Here is a 24,570-nt window from a genome sequence, read left to right as displayed (position 1 = left end):
AGGCCGCACTCTCAGTGACGATAGAGCCGGATACTGACTTCACCCCTTACGAGAGCCGTGTTGCCAAACCACTGGATTCATCTCTGGCCACGGACTCCGAGCCGCCTGCATCCGTGCCTATCGAATTCGATTGGGCGCCAATCATGGAGTTCACCTCCGCGGATATCTTTCAGCACTCACCTTTCGGCGACGTGCTAAATTCATTAAGTCTCTCTCCTTGTCAGGAGAACCTTGGCCGAACTATGTCCGGCTAGAGTGCGATGCGGACGACGAAGAAATTCGCTCCCCACCCACCACCCACTTAGTAGCCACTGTCGATGATTTAACCGACATGCTTGACTTCGACTCCGAAGACATCGACGGTATGGACGACGATGCAGGAGGCGAACAAGAACCACCGCCCACGGGGCGCTGGACCGCCACCTCATCATATGATATATACATGGTGGACACCCCCAAAGAAGGCAATGGCGACGAGACAGCGGGGGATGACCCCTCCAAGAAGCAACCTAAGCGCCAACGTCAGCGGCGCCGCTCTAAGTCCCGCCATAGCAAAAGTAGTGATACCGGCACAAGAGGCAATAACACTCCGGATAGTGCCGAAGACGACAACAATCCCCTCCAGCACGATTTAGAGCGGGAGGGTGAACAAGCTAGCCCTCCAGAGCGGGCAGCAGATAGAGAATCGAAGGAGGACAATTACATGCCTCTCTCCGAAGACGAGGTGAGCCTTAGCGATGAAGAATTTACCGTGCCTGAGGATCCCGTCGAGCAGGAGCGCTTCAAGCGCCGGCTTATAGCCACAACAAATAGCATGAAGAAAAAGCAACAACAGCTTCGAGCTGATCAAGATTTGCTAGCAGACAGATGGACCGAAGTCCTTGCGGCCGAGGAATATGAACTCGAGTGCCCCTCCAAGAGTTACCCAAAGCGCAGGTTGCTACCCCGATTCGAGGAGGAAGCATTGAAACCTACATCACCAATGTACGATGCGGCTGACCGGCCACCTCGTGGCCGAGCCAGAGAGGCGTTTCAGCCTGAAGTTCACCCTGTACCCCGCCGCCACTCAAACAAAAATACCAAGGCCCGGGGAAACACACGGGACCTGCGAGACGTATTGGAAAGCATGGCAAAACATGCAAGGTCGATATACGGGTCACGGGGGCGCGCGCCAACGCGGGACGATGACCATCACGTCGGGTACACTAAAAGTAAATCCGGTCGGGCTGAATACAACATACAAGACTCATATGAACTGCGTCGTGATATAGCCCGGCACAGAGGTGCCGCACACCCCCTATGCTTCATTGATGAAGTTATGGATCACGAATCCTGGAGGGTTTTAAACCCGTAAATATCGAATCGTATGATGGTACAACAGATCCCACTGTATGGATTGAGGATTTCCTCCTCCACATCCACATGGCTCGCGGTGATGATCTGCATGCCATCAAGTACCTCCCACTAAAACTCAAAGGACCAGCTCGGCATTGGCTGAATAGCTTGCCAGCAGACTTCGTCGGCAGTTGGGAGGATTTGAAAGACGCATTCCTTGAGAACTTCCAGGGCACTTATGTGCGACCACCAGATGCTGATGACTTGAGCCATATAACTCAGCAGCCAGGGGAATCGGCCAGGCAATTCTGGACACGATTCCTAACTAAGAAAAACCAAATCGTCGACTGTCCGGATGCAGAGGCCTTAGCGGCATTCAAGCATAACATCCATGGCAAGTGGCTCGCCCGGCACCTCGGCCAGGAGAAGCCGAAGTCTATGGCAGCCCTCACGACACTCATGACCCGCTTTTGCACGGGCGAGGATAGCTGGCTGGCTCGCAGCAACAACACATCAAGGAATCCGGACACTTCGGATACCAAAGATGCCAACGGCAGACCACATCGTAACAGACACAAGTGCCGCAACAACGGCGATAACGCCGATGATATGGCAGTCAATGCCGGATTCAGAGGCTCTAGATCCGGTCAGCAGAAACAGCCATTCAAAAGAAGTACTCCGGGCCCGTCCAGTTTGGATCACATACTTGATCGCTCATGTCAAATACACGGCACCCTTGATAAGCCAGCCAATCACACCAACAGAGAATGTTGGGTGTTCAAGCAGGCCGGCAAGTTGAATGCCGAAAACAAGGACAAGGGGCTGCATAGTGATGAGGAGGAGGAGGAGCCCCGGCCGCCGAACACGGGGGACAGAAGAGGTTCCCCCCACAAGTGAAGACGGTGAACATGATATACACAACCCACATTCCCAAGAGGGAACAAAAGCGTGCACTAAGGGACGTCTATGCGATGGAGCCCCTCGCCCCAAAGTTCAATCCATGGTCCTCTTGTCCGACCATCTTCGATCGCAGGGACCACCCCACTAGTATCCGTCATAGAGGATCTGCCGCATTGGTCCTACACCCCATCATCGACGGATTTCACCTCACTCGAGTCCTTATGGATGGCGGCAGCAGCCTGAAACTGCTCTATCAAGATACAGTGTGCAAAATGGGTATACATCCCTCGAGGATCAAACCCACCAAAACCACCTTTAAGGGCGTCATCCCAGGTATAGAGGCCCATTGCACGGGCTCAATCACACTGGAAGTGGTCTTCGGAACTCCGGACAACTTCCGAAGCGAGGAGTTAATCTTCGATATCGTCTCGTTCCGCGGTGGCTATCACGCACTGCTCGGGCGAACCGCATTTGCACAATTCAATGCGGTACCACATTACGCATACCTCAAGCTCAAGATGCCAGGATATAGGGGGGTCATAACTAAAGGAAATATGCCCTAGAGGCAATAATAAAGTTATTATTTATTTCCTTATATCATGATAAATGTTTATTATTCATGCTAGAATTGTATTAACCGGAAACATAATACATGTGTGAATACATAGACAAACTTAGTGTCACTAGTATGCCTCTACTTGACTAGCTCGTTAATCAAAGATGGTTATGTTTCCTAACCATGAACAAAGTGTTGTTATTTGATTAACGAGGTCACATCATTAGTTGAATGATCTGATTGACATGACCCATTCCATTAGCTTAGCACCCGATCGTTTAGTATGTTGCTATTGCTTTCTTCATGACATATACATGTTCCTATGACTATGAGATTATGCAACTCCCGTTTGCCGGAGGAACACTTTGGGTGCTACCAAACGTCACAACGTAACTGGGTGATTATAAAGGAGCATTACAGGTGTCTCCAAAGGTAGATGTTGGGTTGGCGTATTTCGAGATTAGGATTTGTCACTCCGATTGTCGAAGAGGTATCTCTGGGCCCTCTCGGTAATGCACATCACTTAAGCCTTGCAAGCATTGCAACTAAATGAGTTAGTTGCGGGATGATGTATTACAAAACGAGTAAAGAGACTTGCCGGTAACGAGATTGAACTAGGTATAGGAATACCGACGATCGAATCTCGGGCAAGTAACATACAGATGACAAAGGGAACAACGTATGTTGTTATGCGGTCTGACCGATAAAGATCTTCGTAGAATATGTAGGAGCCAATATGGGCATCCAGGTCCCGCTATTGGTTATTGACCGGAGACGTGTCTCGGTCATGTCTACATTGTTCTCGAACCCGTAGGGTCCGCACGCTTAAGGTTACGATGACAGTTATATTATGAGTTTATGCATTTTGATGTACCGAAGGTTGTTCGGAGTCCCGGATGTGATCACGGACATGACGAGGAGTCTCGAAATGGTCGAGACGTAAATATTGATATATTGGAAGCCTATGTTTGGATATCGGAAGTGTTCCGGGTGAAATCGGGATTTTACCGGAGTACCGGGAGGGTTACCGGAACCCCCGGGGAGCTATATGGGCCATAGTGGGCCTTAGTGGAAAAGAGAAGGGGCTGCGCGCCTCCCCCTTCCCCTAGTCCTATTAGGACTAGGAGAGGTGGCCGGCCCCCTCCTTCTCTTTTCTCCCTCCGCGAATCATATTCCAACTAGGATTGGGGGGGGGGGGGAGAATCCTACTCCCAGAGGGAGTAGGACTCTCCTGGCGCACCCCTTGGGGTCGGCCAGCCTCCCCCCCTCTAGTCCTTTATATACTGAGGTAGAGGCACCCTAGAACATACAAGTTGATCCACGTGATCTATTCCTTCCTTAGCCGTGTGCGGTGCCCCCAGCCACCATATTCCTCGATAATACTGTAGCGGAGTTTAGGCGAAGCCCTGCTGCTGTAGTGCATCAAGATCGTCACCACGCCGTCGTGCTGACGGAACTCTTCCCCGACACTTTGCTGGATCGGAGTCCGGGGATCGTCATCGAGCTGAACGTGTGCTCGAACTCGGAGGTGCCGTAGTTTCGGTACTTGATCGGTTGGATCGTGAAGACGTACGACTACTTCCTCTACGTTGCGTCAACGCTTCCACAGTCGGTCTGCGTGGGTACGTAGACAACACTCTCCCCTCTCGTTGCTATGCATCACATGATCTTGCGTGTGCGTAGGAATTTTTTTGAAATTACTACGAAACCCAACAGTGGCATCCGAGCCTAGGTTTTAATGTTGATGTTATATGCACGAGTAGAACACAAGTGAGTTGTGGGCGATATAAGTCATACTACTTACCAGCATGTCATACTTTGGTTCGGCGGTATTGTTGGACGAAGCGGCCCAGACCGACATTACGCGTACGCTTACGCGAGACCGGTTCTCCCGACGTGCTTGCACAGAGGTGGCTTGCGGGTGACAGTTTCTCCAACTTTAGTTGAACCAAGTGTGGCTACGCCCGGTCCTTGCGAAGGTTAAAACAGCACCAACTTACAAACTATCGTTGTGGTTTTGATGCGTAGGTAAGATTGGTTCTTGCTTAAGCCCGTAGCAGCCACGTAAAACTTGCAACAACAAAGTAGAGGACGTCTAACTTGTTTTTGCAGGGCATGTTGTGATGTGATATGGTCAAGACATGATGCTGATTTTTTGTATGAGATGATCATGTTTTGTAACCGAGTTATCGGCAACTGGCAGGAGCCATATGGTTGTCGCTTTATTGTATGCAATGCAATCGCGATGTAATGCTTTACTTTATCACTAAGCGGTAGCGATAGTCGTGGAAGCATAAGATTGGCGAGACGACAACGATGCTACGATGGAGATCAAGGTGTCGCGCCGGTGACGATGGTGATCATGACGGTGCTTCGGAGATGGAGATCACAGGCACAAGATGATGATGGCCATATCATATCACTTATATTGATTGCATGTGATGTTTATCTTTTATGCATCTTATCTTGCTTTGATTGACGGTAGCATTATAAGATGATCTCTCACTAAATTATCAAGAAGTGTTCTCCCTGAGTATGCACCGTTGAGAAAGTTCTTCGTGCTGAGACACCACGTGATGATCGGGTGTGATAGGCTCTACGTTCAAATACAACGGGTGCAAAACAGTTGCACACCAGTTGCACACGCGGAATACTCAGGTTATACTTGACGAGCCAAGCATATACAGATATGGCCTCAGAACACGGAGACCGAAAGGTCGAGCGTGAATCATATAGTAGATATGATCAACATAGTGATGTTCACCAATGAAACTACTCCATCTCACGTGATGATCGGACATGGTTTAGTTGATTTGGATCACGTGATCACTTAGAGGATTAGAGGGATGTCTATCTAAGTGGGAGTTCTTAAGTAATATGATTAATTGAACTTAAATTTATCATGAACTTAGTCCCTGATAGTATCTTGCTTGTTTATGTTGATTGTAGATAGATGGCTCGTGCTGTTGTTCCGTTGAATTTTAATGCGTTCCTTGAGAAAGCAAAGTTGAAAGATGATGGTAGCAATTACACGGACTGGGTCCGTAACTTGAGGATTATCCTCATTGCTGCACAGAAGAATTACGTCCGGGAAGCACCGCTGGGTGCCAGGCCTGCTGCTGGAGCAACACCAGATGTTATGAACGTCTGGCAGAGCAAAGCTGATGACTACTCGATAGTTTAGTGTGCCATGCTTTACGGCTTAGAATCGGGACTTCAACGACGTTTTGTACGTCATGGAACATATGAGATGTTCCAGGAGTTGAAGTTGATATTTCAAGCAAATGCCCGGATTGAGAGATATGAAGTCTCCAATAAGTTCTATAGCTGCAAGATGGAGGAGAACAGTTCTGTCAGTGAGCATATACTCAAAATGTCTGGGTATAATAATCACTTGATTCAGATGGGAGTTAATCTTCCAGATGATTGCGTCATTGACAGAATTCTCCAATCACTGCCACCAAGCTACAAGAGCTTCGTGATGAACTATAATATGCAAGGGATGAACAAGACTATTCCCAAGCTCTTCGCAATGCTGAAAGCTGCGGAGGTAGAAATCAAAAAGGAGCATCAAGTGTTGATGGTCAACAAGACCACTAGTTTCAAGAAAAAGGGCAAAGGGAAGAAGAAGGGGAACTTCAAAAAGAACAGCAAGCAAGTTGCTGATCAAGAGAAGAAACCCAAGTCTGGACCTAAGCCTGAAACTGAGTGCTTCTACTGCAAGCAGACTGGTCACTGGAAGCGGAACTGCCCCAAGTATTTGGCGGATAAGAAGGATGGCAAGGTGAACAAAGGTATATGTGATATACATGTTATTGATGTGTACCTTACTAATGCTCGTAGTAGCACCTAGGTATTTGATACTGGTTCTGTTGCTAATATTTGCAACTCGAAACAGGGACTACAGATTAAGCGAAGATTGGCTAAGGACGAGGTGACGATGCGCGTGGGAAACGGTTCCAAAGTCGATGTGATCGCGGTCGGCACGCTACCTCTACATCTACCTTCGGGATTAATATTAGACCTAAATAATTGTTATTTGGTGCCAGCGTTGAGCATGAACATTATATCTGGATCTTGTTTAATGCGAGACGGTTATTCATTTAAATCATAGAATAATGGTTGTTCTATTTATATGAGTAATATCTTTTATGGTCAAGCACCCTTGAAGAGTGGTCTATTCTTATTGAATCTCGATAGTAGTAATACACATATTCATAATGTTGAAGCCAAAAGATGCAGAGTTGATAATGATAGTGCAACTTATTTGTGGCACTGCCGTTTAGGTCATATCGGTGTAAAGCGCATGAAGAAACTCCATACTGATGGACTTTTGGAACCACTTGATTATGAATCACTTGGTACTTGCGAACCGTGCCTCATGGGCAAGATGACTAAAACACCGTTCTCCGGTACTATGGAGAGAGCAACAGATTTGTTGGAAATCATACATACAGATGTATGTGGTCCGATGAATATTGAAGCTCGTGGCGGATATCGTTATTTTCTCACCTTCACAGATGATTTAAGCAGATACGGGTATATCTACTTAATGAAACATAAGTCTGAAACATTTGAAAAGTTCAAAGAATTTCAGAGTGAAGTTGAAAATCATCGTAACAAGAAAATAAAGTTTCTACGATCTGATCGTGGAGGAGAATATTTGAGTTACGAGTTTGGTGTACATTTGAAAAATTGTGGAATAGTTTCGCAACTCACGCCACCCGGAACACCACAACGTAATGGTGTGTCCGAACGTCGTAATCGTACTTTACTAGATATGGTGCGATCTATGATGTCTCTTACTGATTTACCGCTATCATTTTGGGGAAACGCTCTAGAGACGGCCGCATTCACGTTAAATAGGGCACCATCAAAATCCGTTGAGACGACGCCTTATGAACTGTGGTTTGGCAAGAAACCAAAGTTGTCGTTTCTGAAAGTTTGGGGCTGCGATGCTTATGTGAAAAAGCTTCAACCTGATAAGCTCGAACCCAAATCGGAGAAATGTGTCTTCATAGGATATCCAAAGGAAACTATTGGATACACCTTCTATCACAGATCTGAAGGCAAGACTTTTGTTGCTAAATTCAGAAACTTTCTAGAGAAGGAGTTTCTCTGGAAAGAAGTGAGTGGGAGGAAAGTAGAACTTGACGAGGTAACTATACCTGCTCCCTTACTGGAAAGTAGTACATCACAGAAAACTGTTTCAGTGACACCTACACCAGTTAGTGAGGAAGCTAATGATAATGATCATGAAACTTCAGATCAAGACACTACTGAACCTCGTAGATCAACCAGAGTAAGATCCGCGCCAGAATGGTACGGTAATCCTGTTCTGGAAGTCATGCTACTAGATCATGATGAACCTACGAACTATGAAGAAGCGATGATGAGCCCAGATTCCGCAAAGTGGCTTGAAGCCATGAAATCTGAGCTGGGATCCATGTATGAGAACAAAGTATGGACTTTGGTTGACTTGCCCGATGATCGGCAAGCAATTGAGAATAAATGGATCTTCAAGAAGAAGACTAACGCTGATGGTAATGTTACTGTCTACAAAGCTCGACTTGTCGCAAAAGGTTTTCGACAAGTTCAAGGGATTGACTACGATGAGACCTTGTCACCCGTAGCGATGCTTAAGTCTGTCCGAACCATGTTAGCGATTGCCGCATTTTATGATTATGAAATTTGGCAGATGGATGTCAAAACTGCATTCCTGAATGGATTTCTGGAAGAAGAGTTGTATATGATGCAACCAGAAGGTTTTGTCGATCCAAAGGGAGCTAACAAAGTGTGCAAGCTCCAGTGATCCATTTATGGACTGGTGCAAGCCTCTCGGAGTTGGAATAAACGTTTTGATAGTGTGATCAAAGCATTTGGTTTTATACAGACTTTTGGAGAAGCCTGTATTTACAAGAAAGTGAGTGGGAGCTCTGTAGCATTTCTGATATTATATGTGGATGACATATTATTAATTGGAAATGATATAGAATTTCTGGATAGCATAAAGGGATACTTGAATAAGAGTTTTTCAATGAAAGACCTCGGTGAAGCTGCTTACATATTAGGCATTAAGATCTATAGAGATAGATCAAGACGCTTAATTGGACTTTCACAAACAACATACCTTGACAAAATTTTGAAGAAGTTCAAAATGGATCAAGCAAAGAAAGGATTCTTTCCTGTGTTACAAGGTGTGAAATTGAGTAAGACTCAATGCCCGACCACTGCAGAAGATAGAGAGAATATGAAAGATGTTCCCTATGCATCAGCAATAGGATCTATCATGTATGCAATGCTGTGTACCAGACCTGATGTGTGCCTTGCTATAAGTCTAGCAGGGAGGTACCAAAGTAATCCAGGAGTGGATCACTGGACAGCGGTCAAGAACATCCTGAAATACCTGAAAAGGACTAAGGATATGCTTCTCGTATATGGAGGTGACAAGGAGCTCGTCGTAAATGGTTACGTTGATGCAAGCTTTGACACTGATCCGGACGATTCTAAATCGCAAACCGGATACGTGTTTACATTAAACGGTGGAGCTGTCAATTGGTGCAGTTCTAAACAAAGCGTTGTAGCGGGATCTACATGTGAAGCGGAGTACATAGCTGCTTTGGAAGCAGCGAACGAAGGAGTCTGGATGAAGGAGTTCATATCCGATCTAGGTGTCATACCTAGTGCATCGGGTCCAATGAAAATCTTTTGTGACAATACTGGTGCAATTGCCTTGGCAAAGGAATCCAGATTTCACAAAAGAACCAAGCACATCAAGAGACGCTTCAATTCCATCCGGGATCTAGTCCAGGTGGGAGACATAGAGATTTGCAAGATACATACGGATCTGAATGTTGCAGACCCGTTGACTAAGCCTCTTCCACGAGCAAAACATGATCAGCACCAAGGCTCCATGGGTGTTAGAATCATTATTGTGTAATCTAGATTATTGACTCTAGTGCAAGTGGGAGACTGAAGGAAATATGCCCTAGAGGCAATAATAAAGTTATTATTTATTTCCTTATATCATGATAAATGTTTATTATTCATGCTAGAATTGTATTAACCGGAAACATAATACATGTGTGAATACATAGACAAACTTAGTGTCACTAGTGTGCCTCTACTTGACTAGCTCGTTAATCAAAGATGATTATGTTTCCTAACCATGAACAAAGTGTTGTTATTTGATTAACGAGGTCACATCATTAGTTGAATGATCTGATTGACATGACCCATTCCATTAGCTTAGCACCCGATCGTTTAGTATGTTGCTATTGCTTTCTTCATGACATATACATGTTCCTATGACTATGAGATTATGCAACTCCCGTTTGCCGGAGGAACACTTTGGGTGCTACCAAACGTCACAACGTAACTGGGTGATTATAAAGGAGCATTACATGTGTCTCCAAAGGTAGATGTTGGGTTGGCGTATTTCGAGATTAGGATTTGTCACTCCGATTGTCGGAGAGGTATCTCTGGGCCCTCTCGGTAATGCACATCACTTAAGACTTGCAAGCATTGCAACTAAATGAGTTAGTTGCGGGATGATGTATTACAGAACGAGTAAAGAGACTTGCCGGTAACGAGATTGAACTAGGTATAGGAATACCGACGATCGAATCTCGGGCAAGTAACACACCGATGACAAAGGGAACAACGTATGTTGTTATGCGGTCTGACCGATAAATATCTTCGTAGAATATGTAGGAGCCAATATGGGCATCCAAGTCCCGCTATTGGTTATTGACCGGAGACGTGTCTCGGTCATGTCTACATTGTTCTCGAACCCGTAGGGTCCGCACGCTTAAGGTTACGATGATAATTATATTATGAGTTTATGCATTTTGATGTACCGAAGGTTGTTCGGAGTCCCGTATGTGATCACGGACATGACGAGGAGTCTCGAAATGGTCGAGACGTAAAGATTGATATATTGGAAGCCTATGTTTGGATATCGGAAGTGTTCCGGGTGAAATCGGGATTTTACCGGAGTACCGGGAGGGTTACCGGAACCCCCCGGGAGCTATATGGGCCATAGTGGGCCTTAGTGGAAAAGAGAAGGGGCTGCCCTAGATGGGCTGCGCGCCTCCCCCTTCCCCTAGTCCTATTAGGACTAGGAGAGGTGGCCGGCCCCCTCCTCCTCTTTTCCCCCTCCGCGAATCCTATTCCAACTAGGATTGGGGGGGGGGGAATCCTACTCCCAAAGGGAGTAGGACTCTCCTGGCGCACCCCTTGTGGCCGGCCAGCCTCCCCCCCTCTAGTCCTTTATATACTGAGGTAGAGGCACCCTAGAACACACAAGTTGATCCACGTGATCTATTCCTTAGCCGTGTGCGGTGCCCCCAACCACCATATTCCTCGATAATACTGTAGCGGAGTTTAGGCGAAGCCCTGCTGCTGTAGTGCATCAAGATCGTCACCACGCCGTCGTGCTGACGGAACTCTTCCCCGACACTTTGCTGGATCGGAGACCGGGGATCGTCATCGAGCTGAACGTGTGCTCGAACTCGGAGGTGCCGTAGTTTCGGTACTTGATCGGTTGGATCGTGAAGACGTACGACTACATCCTCTACGTTGCGTCAACGCTTCCGCAGTCGGTCTGCGTGAGTACGTAGACAACACTCTCCCCTCTCGTTGCTATGCATCACATGATCTTGCGTGTGCGTAGGAATTTTTTTGAAATTACTACGAAACCCAACAATAACAGACAATGGAAACACAGAACGCTCGCTCCGCATGAAAGAGCATAATGCGGCCCTCGCCGCAGAAGCACAAAGTAGCCTTTTAAGGCAAACCGCCAATTCGGCGATACATCCCCCGGACACCGTCAAGCGAGTCCGGAGTAACCTGCAACAAGATCGCCTGGCACGTTCAGAGCTCGCCTAGCAATTTGGCCCCCGTCCCAGTCCCAGTCAAGCGACGAAATCCGTGTCGCGCGTACATAATTACGCACTGAAAATACCATGGGCATAGGCGGGGGCATGATCGGGGCACGTCCCGCAATGCAACTTAACCGCCCTAGGGGTTGTATACCTTTATCATTTTTTCTTTTTTAGGACCCTACTCTCTGGAAACCCTTTCCGGCAGTATGATTGCCGGACATATTACGGGAAGGAACAACCAAGGAGGCAAGAAGCTAAGACGTACAAGGGAACCCCCAGGTGGTCTCTACTAACAATTGATATACCTGCTTTTTATTACCCATACGCAGCTTGCCCTTGGATAGGACATGTCAAATAGTCCTATTTTTTGCTTATTGCACTACTTGTATCAGTACGCTTCGACGTATTATTTAAATAACAATGCATAGCATCAGTCTATTATTGCATTATCCATTCCCTTTTTCTTATATGTTCATTTACGACAACTTGCACCCGTACATTCTGGTATGATCAGTACGCCAGGGGCTTTCGTTTACCCCATAATACGGCGTGAGAAGTCCGAACACTTTCGACAGTGCGGCACCCCGAACTTATAGCATTATATGCATCAGCTCCAAATCATGTCTTGGGTCAATAGTTGGGTTTGCCCGGCTCCCATGTTTTGGTACCTTACATTCCGCTATATCGGCTAAGGTAGCGCTGGGAGAACTACTGCGATTGTGTCCCGGTTCTTCCGGACGAGCACCTCAGTAGAGAAAGCCGAAAACTGACTGTCATGATAAGATGAGAGCTGGTCGCTGTTCGAGAGGTCTCAAGTCCTTAAAGACTTTTTCCGCTTCAGGCGAGGAGTCAGCCTTGCCTGACTTAGGCGTATATAGCGCCCCAATTCGGCCTTCCGAATACTAGGGGCTTCGCCAAAATTTAAAATTGTAGACTTCTATGGCTAAGTGAGAGTGATAAAGCCTTATAGTCCGATTGCCTGGTTCGTTGTGCTGAACACCTCCCTCAAAGGACCCAAAATTGGGATAAAGAGTGCTCAGGTTTATCCCGAACACCCCAGTACTAGTTACATGGGGGCAGAAGCCGACGACTGGCCAACTTCAGATTTTATAAACGGCCGCACAGAAGGTAATATTTTAAATTCAAAAAGCGTTGCATAGCGCAAATGAACTCGTTTCACATTACAGGATCACATGAGCATATTCATTCAAAAATTACATCTCTAGTACATTCCTCCGCCACAAGGCGGGAACCCTTCAGGACACTGTCATAATACATTTCGGGGCAGCGATGCTCCTTACCCTCTGGCGGCCCCTCCTTCACCAGCTTTACGGCGTCCAGCTTCGCCCAGTGCACCTTCGCCCGGGCAAAAGCCCTGCGCGCACCCTCGATGCAGACGAACCACTTTATGACTTCAAGCCATGGGCAGGCATCCACAAGCCGCCTCACCAGACCGAAGTAGCTGCTAGGCAGGGGATCGCCAGGCCACATCCGGACTATAAGACCCTTCATGGCCTGTTCGGCCGCCTTGTGAAGCTCGACTAGTTGCTTTAGCTGGTCGCTCAAGGGCATTGGGTGTTCGGTCCCAGTATACTGAGACTAGAACAACTTTTCCATCGAGCTCCCCTCCTCAGCTCGGTAAAACTCCGCGGCATCCAGTACACTGCGGGGAAGATCTGCGAACGCTCCTAGAGAGCTCCGAACTCGGGTAAGTAAAAGGAAAGTTTCCTTCACATGCTTGCTTTGCATAATGAATGCCTTACCCGCTGCTATCTTCTTCACCGCATCAATCTCCTGGAGGGCCTTGTGGGCTTCAGCCTTGGTGCTCTGTGCGCTTTCGAGCGTCTTCGCAAGCTTGGACTCTCGCGTCTTAGAGTCAAGCTCCAATGACTCGTGTTTTTTGGCGAGAGCCTCGAGCTCTTGCTACACCTCGCCTACCCGGGCTTCTTGCTTTTCCCGCTCAATGCGCTCCTTGGCCGCTTTGTCTTTGGCCTTGGATAGCGCCTTCTTCAGTGTCGCCACCTCGGTCGTGGCCCCTGGCAAATTCATGATGATCCTATTACTTTACAACTGAATTTCTTTTTAATATGTAGACAAGGTATTGCTTACCTTTGCTCTCCTCGAGCTGCCTCTTGGTAAGGCCGAGCTCTTCCTCGGACCGCTCAAGGTCCTGCTTCAGTGCAGCGATCTCCGCAGTACGTGCGGCAGCGGCCAGCAGTGAAGCCTGCATATGCACATAGACATATTCTGATTAGACTCCTGAGTCATTATTTGATCCTCTATTCGGCCTTTCTTCGCGAACGCCAAAAAGAGCATCGGGGGCTACTGTCTATGCGGTAATATTTTCCTATATTTTGATTGCTTACCTGAAAGCCTGTTAGGAGGCTGGCACAAGCTTCGGTTAGTCCGTTTTTGGCGGACTGAACTTTCTCGATCACCGCACTCATGATAGTGCGGTGCTCTTCGTCGATGGAAGTGCCGGGAAGCGCTTTCAGCAAGTTGTCCGGTGCCTCTGGATGGACAGAGGCCACCGGCACGGGCGGCTTGCGCCCCTTAATGGGGGATCGCCTACCGGAGTCCGGAACCACCGAAGGTTCCGGCGTAGTGTTCAGCTGGGGGCCGAACTTGGAGCCCGTGGGAGTCTTGCTCCCTTTGCGCCTAGGGTCCGGAAGGTCGCCTCGAGGCGCCCCCAGGACTACCTCCCCTCGGCTTGGTGCCTTTTGAGACAACACCTCGACGTTGTCCGTAGGGCAAGGGGTGGAGGCGGTCGGAAGTGAATCGCTATTCATATCCGACGAATCCAAAGAACCGTCCGACGAAGATACGTCGAGACGGGCTCGGGACGGACTGCATAATCATATTCGGCGTAAGGAGAAGCAGTGCAATAAAACATACCATGAATTACTATGGTATGCAGATACTTACGACTTCGCCAGGGGCTTGTCCCTGGGTAACCACTCATCGTCGCTGTAGGCGGCCGTCGTGGAGCAGTCCGGAAGGAGGGTCCTTCCCTTATTGGACCCTTCGGCCTCCCCGGTTGGGGCGGCCTTCCTTTTTTTGTCTCCCCCGGCTGGGGGGGAGAATTTTTCTCTTCCTCCTCCTTGTTTTCGCGGGAGGAGTGCGCTTCGGAGTTATCGGGCGATGAGTCCGATATAACCTTGCGCCGGAGACCCTTTTGGGTCCCTGTGGCCTTCTTCTTGGCCTTCTTCACCGGCACCTCGTAAGGCGCCGGAGCTAGCATCTCCGTTAGGAGAGCATCTGCAGGATCTTCAGGTAGAGGGGCTGGGCAATCGATCTGCTCCGCTGTCTCTACCCAGTCCTATTAGTGGCATGGGAGCTTAGATCCCGCACATGATTAAACTGGGGCAAATAAATATCCTGTGAGATATAAAAACTTACCGGATTGGCATGGCGCTTTGCGCTGAGTCCGTGGTCCTCGGTAAGGGGAGGAGGTAGCTTGGCGCCCTTGAACAGCACCTTCCAGACGTCCTTGTGCGTCGTGTCGAAAAGCTCTCGCTGCGTCTGGTGCTTGGCCGGGTCGAACTCCCACAAATTGAATACCCGTCGTTGACACGGGAGGATCCGACGGATGAGCATGACCTGGACTACGTTGACGAGCTTGATTTTCTTGCTCATCGTGTTCTTGATGCAGGTCTGGAGTCCGGTTAGCTCTACCGGAGAACCCTGCGACAGGCCCTTCTCTTTCCAGGAAATAAGCCGCATGGGGATTCCGGATCGAAATTCGGGGGCTGCCACCCAGTTGGTGTCGCGCGGCTCGGTGATGTAGAACCACCCCGATTGCCACCCCTTTATGGTCTCCACATAGGAGCCTTCGAGCCAGGTGACGTTAGGCATTTTGCCCACCATGGCGCCTCCACACTCTGCTTGCTGGCCGACCACCACCTTCGGTTTAACATTGAAGGTCTTTAGCCATAGGCCGAAGTGGGTCCTGATGTGGAGGAAGGTCTCGCACACGACAATAAACGCCGAGATGTTGAGGATGAAATTGGGGGCCAGATTATGAAAATCCAGCCCGTAGTAGAACATGAGCCCGCGGACAAACGGGTGAAGGGGAAATCCCAGTCCGCGGACAAAGTGGGAGCTTTGTGATGTTCTCCTCCACGACGAAGGAGACCATCCACTTGCCTCCCGCTCCGGACATGCTTGGAGTGATTTGAGGAGAAAGACGTGAACTTGGACGCTGGAGCTCGAGTGTGCGAGAATGGATAAGCAAGGAGGAAGAAGGCGTGGGTAAAAAGGGTGAATCTTTGTCCCTTTATAAGGGCAGAAGAGGCGATGCGCCTCCCCACTTACCTGGTAAAATCGCTTATTCTCCAAACGCCGTAATTGATGGCGCGGTTGGGTTACCCGTACCCGTATTGATGAGAATCCCGTGATAAGGGGACACGATCTATGCTTCGACAAGACGTGTTAAGAAAACCGCCTCGCGTTATGTGCAGTGCTGGTTGAGAAAAACGGTTCGAATAATGATCGGGCCATGGCATGATGTCATATTGCTAAACGTGTCAGCAGATTAGATTTGTGGAAACATTATTCTCTCTACGGTGGTATGTGGAACTTGTTTTGCAGAGCCGTACACTATTCTTGTGTTCAAAATCTTCTATGAAGTATTCGGAGGAAGAACCCGCCTTGCAATGACGAAGACAAATCTGCGCGCCGGACTCATCGTCATTGAAGCCTGGTTCAGGGACTACTGAGGGAGTCTTGGATTAGGGGGTCTCCGGACAGCCGGACTATATCTTTTGGCCGGACTGTTGGACTATGAAGATACAAAATTGAAGACTTCGTTCTGTGTCCGGATGAGACTCTCCTTGGCGTGGAAGGCAAGCTTGCCAATACGAATATGTAGATCTTCTTCCATGTAATCGACTCTGTGTAACCCTAACCCCCTCCGGTGTCTATATAAACCGGAGGGTTTAGTCCGAAGGACAACATACAATCATACAATAGGCTAGCTTCTAGGGTTTTAGCCTCTACGATCTCGTGGTAGATTAACTCTTGTAATGCTCATATCATCAAGATCAATTAAGCAGGACGTAGGGTATTACCTCCATCGAGAGGGCCCGAACCTGAATAAATATCTTGTCCCCCGCCTCCTGTTACCATCCGTCTTAGACGCACAGTTCGGGACTCCCTACCCGAGATCCGTCGGTTTTGACACCGACAGCGATGACGCCTGCGGGCGCCATCAACCTTCTTGAAAGGACATCGGGAGTACCTTTCCCCCGCTTCCCTGCGTGTACCGTGTTGCTTGGTTCGCGGCGACTCGATAGCATTGGAGCATGGTGGATGTTTCCGGTGGGTCGAGAGTACCTCTCCCTCGCTTCCCTGCATGTACCGTGTTGCTTGGTTCGCGGCAACTCGATGGCATTGGAGCGTGGTGGATGTTTTCGGTGGGCCCAACGATTGCGGGATGCTTCAGCTTTCGTTCATGCGGCCCAACGACTGCTGGATGCTTCAGCTTTCGTTCATCCGGTGCTGCCAGCATTTCTTTTGGATGTGATTGTGTTGTTTGCCCCAGCATCAAACTTCTGGCTGTATCAAGTGGTTGCTATATTAATATAGCAGGGCAGTAAATCTTATATTGTCAATGCGCGCGCACACACTTATTTTCGAGGTTTTTCACGACATTTTAGCAAAGCAGCACTCGTAGTGGTGCTTGTAGAACTAGAACCTTCAATACAATTTATCTGGTACCATGTCATACAGACGCAAGGAACAAAAATAATAGTCACTCAGCGACCATCTTTCGCCGGCCTCTACATGAGTCACAAGCTCAAACTTTCATGAGTGACGACTTCAAAGCACAACCCAGCGTGATGAATACAAGGTAACACGGAGTATTTTTCAATTCCCGGAAGTTCACGAAGTTTTGTGTGTCGATCAGCATCGAATAAACTAAGACAGCAAAACATGGATAGCCATGAAAAGGCAGGATCGACTTCATTGAAGCTGGATGTCAAAGATGCTTTTTCAGACCCCAAAACCGAACACTGCACGTATCCTCTGGAAGATGAGCTCTTTCCAGCCTCTCTCAGTGTTCTCCACCACGGTTGAGTTCCCATACCTGCAGTAGGAAATGGCAACACAGGACTTTCAACAGGAGCCGAAACCGGTAGAGATTAACCAATTCAAAAGTTTAAAGCACAAAAACTTGAAGTACCTGTCTTCCTCTGGCACATCAGTTTGTTTGAGCTTTATTGTTGTCACTCCTGACTCAGGCTCATCAAACACCAACCTGACCTGCATTACAGCACAATGAGGTTATGTTCCTGAACGAAAAATGTGACGTTTTATATCTACAGAACATCATTAGCAAGATGAAAATATCAGCTGGTCAAGCATATTAAGCACTAGTATTTATTAGTAAGGCAGCTAGGAAAAGAGACATGGAGCACGTAGGCAAATAACCATATGCATATTACGGCATGCAGATATAACTGCAAGGAAGGAATGTTAGGCCACTGTAGCTACTCTGACATCCCTTGATAAGTCAGAGGATCTCGTTCCAAGAATTTACATCGCCCAAATTGAATCAGTATTAATACAGTGTATAAGGTCAGCATTAGTAGTTCATTGCAAAAAAAAAACAATATGAAGTGAAACCATTCTTCTAGCTAGGACTCGTGTTCTAAAAATGGTAGACTGGACTCATTAGTCCTTGTATCACTCCACATTGATGGTAACAGACTAATTCTATGGCAACAGGCAGACATTCCTTACACAAGGCCTAGCATTCAGTCCACCTACAAGGCTACAAGACTAGAATCTTAGAAGATAATATGTCCATGGTAATTGGTATGATATATGAAAATCTCTCCTCTCATCATAAAAACAAAATAGTACTGATCATATGCTGAATTATATCAACCTCAAATGCCATACTAGAGATGCCAATTTTTGCTGAACATGGTGCTACCCACAGATGGTACTTGGCAGGAGGTACAAAGGAGTGGGAAAGTAAATTGTAACTGTAAATAGTCAACAGCTCAAGTTCTATGCTTATTACTCTCTCCGTTCCTAAATATTTGTCTTTCTAGAGATTTCAACAAGTGACTACATACGGAGCAAAATGAGTGAATCTACATTCTAAAATATGTCTATATACATCCGTATGTGGTAGTCCATTTGAAATCTCTAAAAAGACAAATATTTAGGAACGGAGGGAGTAGAATTCGCAGATGGCCCATTCTTACCAGCACGTCTAACTGTATGAAAGTAATAATTCATATAATCAAACATCCAATCTTGTTCATTCATTGTTAGATGAGCCTAAGCTAACTTGGTTCAGCATGAGCCAATTTCATGCATCCCTATCAAATACCGAACGGTGGAGCGGTACAACTACATAACACAAGCAAGCACAATGTCATAATGATGTCTTTGAGCATAGAACTTACTGTAGAATGGACGCCATCAGCCCAGCTCCCAAACCGCCATTTCTGCACGATCAGCTTCCCTTCCTGCAGCTCCTCATTAACACCTGTGATGGACCCATCAAAGAGGCTAAACTGCCCACCAACATCCTTGCTGATCCTCGCATTGCTCTGTGTGAAACCCTTCCACCTGTTGTCATCCATCAAGATCTCATAGATGTCCTTGGAGCGGCAGTTGAACTTCTCTGTCATCTCGATAGTCTTGAATCCTTCCTTATCCTTGCCATTCGCCTTCTTCTCCTTAGCTGCTGGCGCCTGCACTGGCGCTGCTGTTACCTTCACTGAAGGAGCAGGAGCAACAGCTGCGCCACCGGCCGCTGGGGCAGCCTTGGTGGAAATCTTCTTCGAATCTATCTCGTCCTTGGCGGGGCCACCATTCGCCATGGCGGCGACATAATCCCGGATCTTCGTAATAACCAGAGGCTTGCCATGGGCGATGAAGGCATCCTTGGCCCGGCGCGCGAGGGGGCCGTCGTCACCGCGAACAGTGATGCGGAGTTCGGGGTCCTCGTCGGCGTTCTCGTCAGCGAGGTAGGGTACCTCAGCGGTGCCGGTGACCTTGACGACCCCCGACTCGGTTGTGGCATCGGCCTCCCAGGCGAGCGTGAGGGAAAGCTCGTACCCTGGGATGACCTTGCCCTTGCGGATGTTGACGTAGGCCTCGCCATCAAGCTTGTCGAGGGTGGTGGTGCGGAGGGTGAGGCCGCCCTCTCCGGAGAGGACGGGGAGGCCCGCGAGGAGCTTGGAGAGAAGCGCGCGAGACCAGTCGAGACAGTCGCGCTCCGCCCAGTGCCAGTTGTGGACGTTGGCACCGTCGGCGCGCTCCTGCACGATCCACCGAGCGTCGCCCTCGCCGAACTTCGCCATGGGCTGGGGAGGGGGCTAGGGTTTGGTTGGGCACGATTTGCTTTTCTTTCCTCGGATCTGCGCGTCGTGTAAGCGAGCGTACGAAACTGATGTCTAGAGACGGGGGGCTTTTAGAATTGGGGAAGAATTAGGCCCACGGCTGAATCTGGACGGTTCGGTCGTGCGCTCGAATGGTCTGGAATTTTCCTTTTATGAAACAAATAAAATATACTTCCTCTGTTCACTTTTATAAGACGTTTAAGACAGCTAAAATTAAACTGTTTTAGGTATTATCTTAAATGCCTAAAACGTCTTACAAAAGTAAACGGAGGGAGTACTATTTCACTTAACCTTTGGATTTTAGCCATATCGCTAGTCACCAAACCAATAACAATGTCAGAGGCACCGGCATCTGCCAAGACTGAGAGCGGCAGAACAATCTTCAGTCCGTGTTATGCGAGTAGATGTGAGTATAATATCCACTTATTTCTTATAGTTTGAACTTTTGGATTAGTTGACTGAATTCGTGCCAACGCAGTATTGAGTTCAAAACCTTGCCAACGCAGTATTAAAGAAAGATTTTGCGCCCTACATCATCTCACCTTTAAGGTTTAGGCTGTGTTTGATAGTGAAGTGCTGCAGAAACTATAGTATTGAAAAACTGCAATATTTTTGTCTATAGGTACTAGATACCACAGTTTTAACATATCAAAGCATTTCGTAGTATTGGAAATACTCTGACAGTGTTTGGCTGGTGAATGTTTACAGCGACGTAAAGTGGCTAGCTAGCCGCAAATTGAACAGCTTAATCAGACTCGGCGGCATGCTATGCATCAGCGGCGGTCGGAGCACACGCACGGAAGCGCGCGGTGTCGCTCTAGCTCGGCTGCAGGTTGGCCGGCAGCGGTGAGCGGGGCGCACTGAGGCATGGGGCGGCGTTCGGGAGCAGCGCATGCACGGCAAGCCGCGGCGAGCAAGGACGCGACATGATAGAGCTGCACACGTACGGTATGGTTATAATCGCACACAACGGCATGAGTTGCCCGGGGGACAACCTGATGCACAACACATACAAGAAGAGAAGGAGCGCAAGTGAGAGTAGGAAGGACACCATTTTTCTTTCCATTCCCTTCTGTTGGCTTGTCCCATGGCCAACGATCTTCCGGGCGGCGGCAGCTTGAGAGCGAGGAAGACGATCACGAAGAGTCTTGTTTTCTTCGCGTGCTCTGTTTTTAAAAAAGAGGTCTAAGGTTCTTTTTTTAATGCAGAGAAAATAACACAGTTTTGACAATACTATAGTTTAAATACTACAATTTTTTATCGATGCCAAACAGCTCACGATAATTAAAACCATGGTATTTTAGAAAACTGCAATATTTTTATAATACTTAGAAAAAGCTGAGCTATCAAACGGGGCTTTAGAGTCAAAAACCAGTAGATATAATAAATAATCGTGGCATGCCCCTGCTTCCACCGTCATAAACTCCAAAGAAGCATAGACATGAGGAAGAATTAGAGTATAATATCCGGTCCTCTTTTATAATTTTGACTTTTAGAGTAATTGAAGGGTGCAACAGTTAATACAGGCTTATTACACTTCGGATGACAAAAGACAAAATTGAATTTTGCAAAGTTCATTTTGCGCAGGAGGATCCCCTACTTTTGTAGAATCATACCCCCTTGATTTGAGAGCTTCAACTTGGACCTGGTAATCGGACTCGAAAATAACACGATTCCTCCAAGATTCACAACACCTTCCATTGCTTTTAATCACGTCATTGCTTTAGCTTGTAGTGGACTACGAACATGATCAAACTCCCCTGCAGCCGTAACATGAACCTCGCCATACTCGTAACGAACAATGAAACCCCAAGCTCCCTTCCATTTAGTGGCGGAGGGTGACAAAAATAGAAACGTGGGGAGGGAGGAGGAGTGGGGGGAATCCATATCAGGTCACACAATATGCATGGGAAAAGGCACCAAGTCAGAATATAAAGGGAGATGACCAGTTGACCATGTCACCGGTTCACAAATTGACCATGTCATAACACACATACAAGGGATATTTTCTATTCACACAATAAAACAGATAAATAATTGACATATAAGGGATGGAGAAAAGAACACCTCTCAGACACACTCAAGACATAAGCAAATCCCTTGAAATATTTCATGATGTTGTACGAGAAACAACATGATGGTGTTGCGTGAAGACATAAAGGTGGGACGATTTTAAAGTGTATTAAAAGTGTGTCCAATTTATTAGACATCATAAATATCTACCTAGGTTCCTGTATCAATTCATGTCTTTGTTGGCGTTCCTCCTCAATGATGCCCAAAAAATAGTGCATTAGGCTAAAAGTAGCAAAGTATATTGAGTACGATGCACATAAGAGCACATATTAGGCATGTCCATGAAAAATAATCAATCCATAAGGGTAGGAGATATGCCTAGCGGCAATTATAATAGCTACTCAAGCCTCGGTGGCACGTGGATCGGTGGGCACTATCGATGTCTTCAAACCCGCCCAAAGTATTCGTGTGGAACGTGCGAGGTCTCAATTCGCCGGCTAGAAGAAATGCGGTGTATCAAGTAGTGGCGGCGGCTAATGTGAGCATTGTATGCATTCAAGAAACCAAAATGGAGTCCATCTCCATCGATGTGGTTAAACATTGCCTGGGTAATAAATTCGAGCAATTTTACTACGTGCCTGCGGTGGGCACTCGCGGTGGTATTTTGATCGCTTGGGATAGCCTAGTAGTCTCCCTCTCGAACAGGCACACAACGGCCAACACGCTCACGGCTCTAGTCTCACAGGAAGGGAAACTGCATTAGTGACTTACCGGGGTATATGGCCCACAAGGTGATGTGGCCAAAGTTGATTTCATGACGGAATTGAGGGACATTCGGGATCTACATGTTGGACCTTGGATTCTGTTGGGAGATTTTAACCTTTTGGTCTCCACAGACGACAAGAACAAGCCTACCACGAACAGACGGATGATGGCAAGGTTCCGTGCTTTGATAAATAGGCTTGAACTGAAGGAACAATACCTGAATGGCAGAAGGTACACCTGGAGCAACGAACAAAGAGACCCGACACTAGAGAAGATCGACCATGTGTTTGTCACCAACACATGGGAGGACTTGTTCCCAAATAGCTTGCTCACTGCTCTGGGATCATCAGTATCAGATCATTTCCCTCTTCTACTGGATACGGATGCTGAATTCCATATGGGCAAGCGTTTCAAATTCGAGTGCTTCTGGCCTAAGGTGGATGGGTTCTTGGATACGGTCCAGGAGGCTTGGGGCTCGATTCAGTCGGTGGGGAATCCATTTATCATGCTGGATAACAAGCTACACGCCACTGCCAAGGCATTGCAATCCTGGAGCGACAGGTGGATTGGAAACACTCGACTGCAAATTGCCTTGGCCATGGAAGTCATTGCTAGACTAGATGCCGCTTCGTACAAGAGGACGTTGGAGAATCAGGAACACGATCTCCGCAAGATGCTCAAAAGGAAATTGTTAGGGCTGTGCTTGCTGGAGAGGACGATTGCGTGACAGCGTTCGCGCTTATTGCAGCTGAAGGAAGGGGAGGCCAACACAAAGTACTTCCAGCGACATGCGAGGCACATGCAACGCAAGAACATCATCACGGCCATCCAGGCCAACGGGGTAACACACACGGGTCAGGAGGATATAGCCAACGCGGTCGATGACTACTATGGGCGGCTCTTTGGCTCGACGACAGCAAGGAAGATGCCGATAAACCTTGATATGTTGGATTTGCCGTCCCATGATCTTCACCAAGTGGAGGTGCAGTTTGAGGAGGAGGAAGTTTTCAACATCATTAAGTCGATGCCACTTGACAAAGCGCCAGGCCTGGATGGGTTCACCGGCCGCTTCTTTGTCACTTGCTGGATGGTGCTCAACGATGATTTCATGAGGGCGCTAGATCACTTCCATAGAGGAGATATGAGGGGGAATGGCTGCTATAAACAAGGCCATTGTCACATTTATACCTAAGAAGCCAGGAGCGGTGGATATAAAAGACTTCAGACCAATCAGCCTAGTCAGTGGACCGATCAAGATTTTTGATAAAATTTTGGCTACAAGGTTGGCGGAGGAACTACCAAAGCTTGTGGGGCACCACCAAAGTGCGTTTGTTAAGAGGCGGTCTCTGCACGATAACTATATGCTAGTCCAATGCACTGCCCGGAGGTTGCATGCACTATGGAGGCCAACGGTCATGCTTAAGCTCGACATTACTAAGGCGTTTGACACGCTGCAATGGCCGTTTGTGCTAGAGGTTCTAAGGAGAATGGGCTTTGGGGAGAGATGGTTGACGTGGATCTGTGGACTTTTGGCAACGTCGTCGACTAGGATCATGGTCAATGGCACCCCTCGTAGACCGATACTGGCATGTCAAGGCCTTCGACAAGGGGATCCGATGTCCCCAATGTTATTCATCCTTTGCATGGAGCCACTACGTGCACTCTTCGAGTATGCGACAACGAAGGGTTTCCTCTCCCACCTAGCCAGATCGGGCTTGCGGCAGCGAATGTCAATGTTTGCGGATGATGT

General features: G+C 47.7%; 1 protein-coding gene across 1 annotated transcript; it reads right to left on the bottom strand.

Moving 5' to 3' along the window:
• Positions 1 to 17,364: 17,364 nt before the first annotated feature.
• LOC125520039 (activator of 90 kDa heat shock protein ATPase homolog) lies at positions 17,365 to 20,097 on the bottom strand. Its single transcript, XM_048684833.1, has 3 exons — positions 19,101 to 20,097; positions 17,864 to 17,943; positions 17,365 to 17,767 (listed from the first exon to the last, which is right to left on the bottom strand). The coding sequence occupies exons 1-3, from the start codon at positions 20,001 to 20,003 to the stop codon at positions 17,674 to 17,676; spliced, it is 1,077 nt and encodes a 358-aa protein (XP_048540790.1). The 5' UTR covers positions 20,004 to 20,097; the 3' UTR covers positions 17,365 to 17,673.
• Between the last annotated feature and the right edge of the window lie 4,473 nt (positions 20,098 to 24,570).

The sequence above is a fragment of the Triticum urartu genome, chromosome 7 (genome assembly GCF_003073215.2).
Source record: "Triticum urartu cultivar G1812 chromosome 7, Tu2.1, whole genome shotgun sequence".
NCBI classification, from domain to species: Eukaryota; Viridiplantae; Streptophyta; class Magnoliopsida; order Poales; family Poaceae; genus Triticum; species Triticum urartu.
The sequence above is the reverse complement of the archived record's forward strand: the minus strand, read 5'-3'. Positions and strand labels throughout refer to the sequence as shown.

Coding starts and splice junctions, on each gene's coding strand:
- LOC125520039 (XM_048684833.1), bottom strand. CDS start 20,003: ATGGCGAAGTTCGGCGAGGGCGACGCTCGGTGGATCGTGCAGGAGCGC. Junction 17,944..19,100: donor CTGATGGCGTCCATTCTACA/GTAAGTTCTATG, acceptor GCTGTAATGCAG/GTCAGGTTGGTGTTTGATGA. Junction 17,768..17,863: donor GATGTGCCAGAGGAAGACAG/GTACTTCAAGTT, acceptor TTCCTACTGCAG/GTATGGGAACTCAACCGTGG.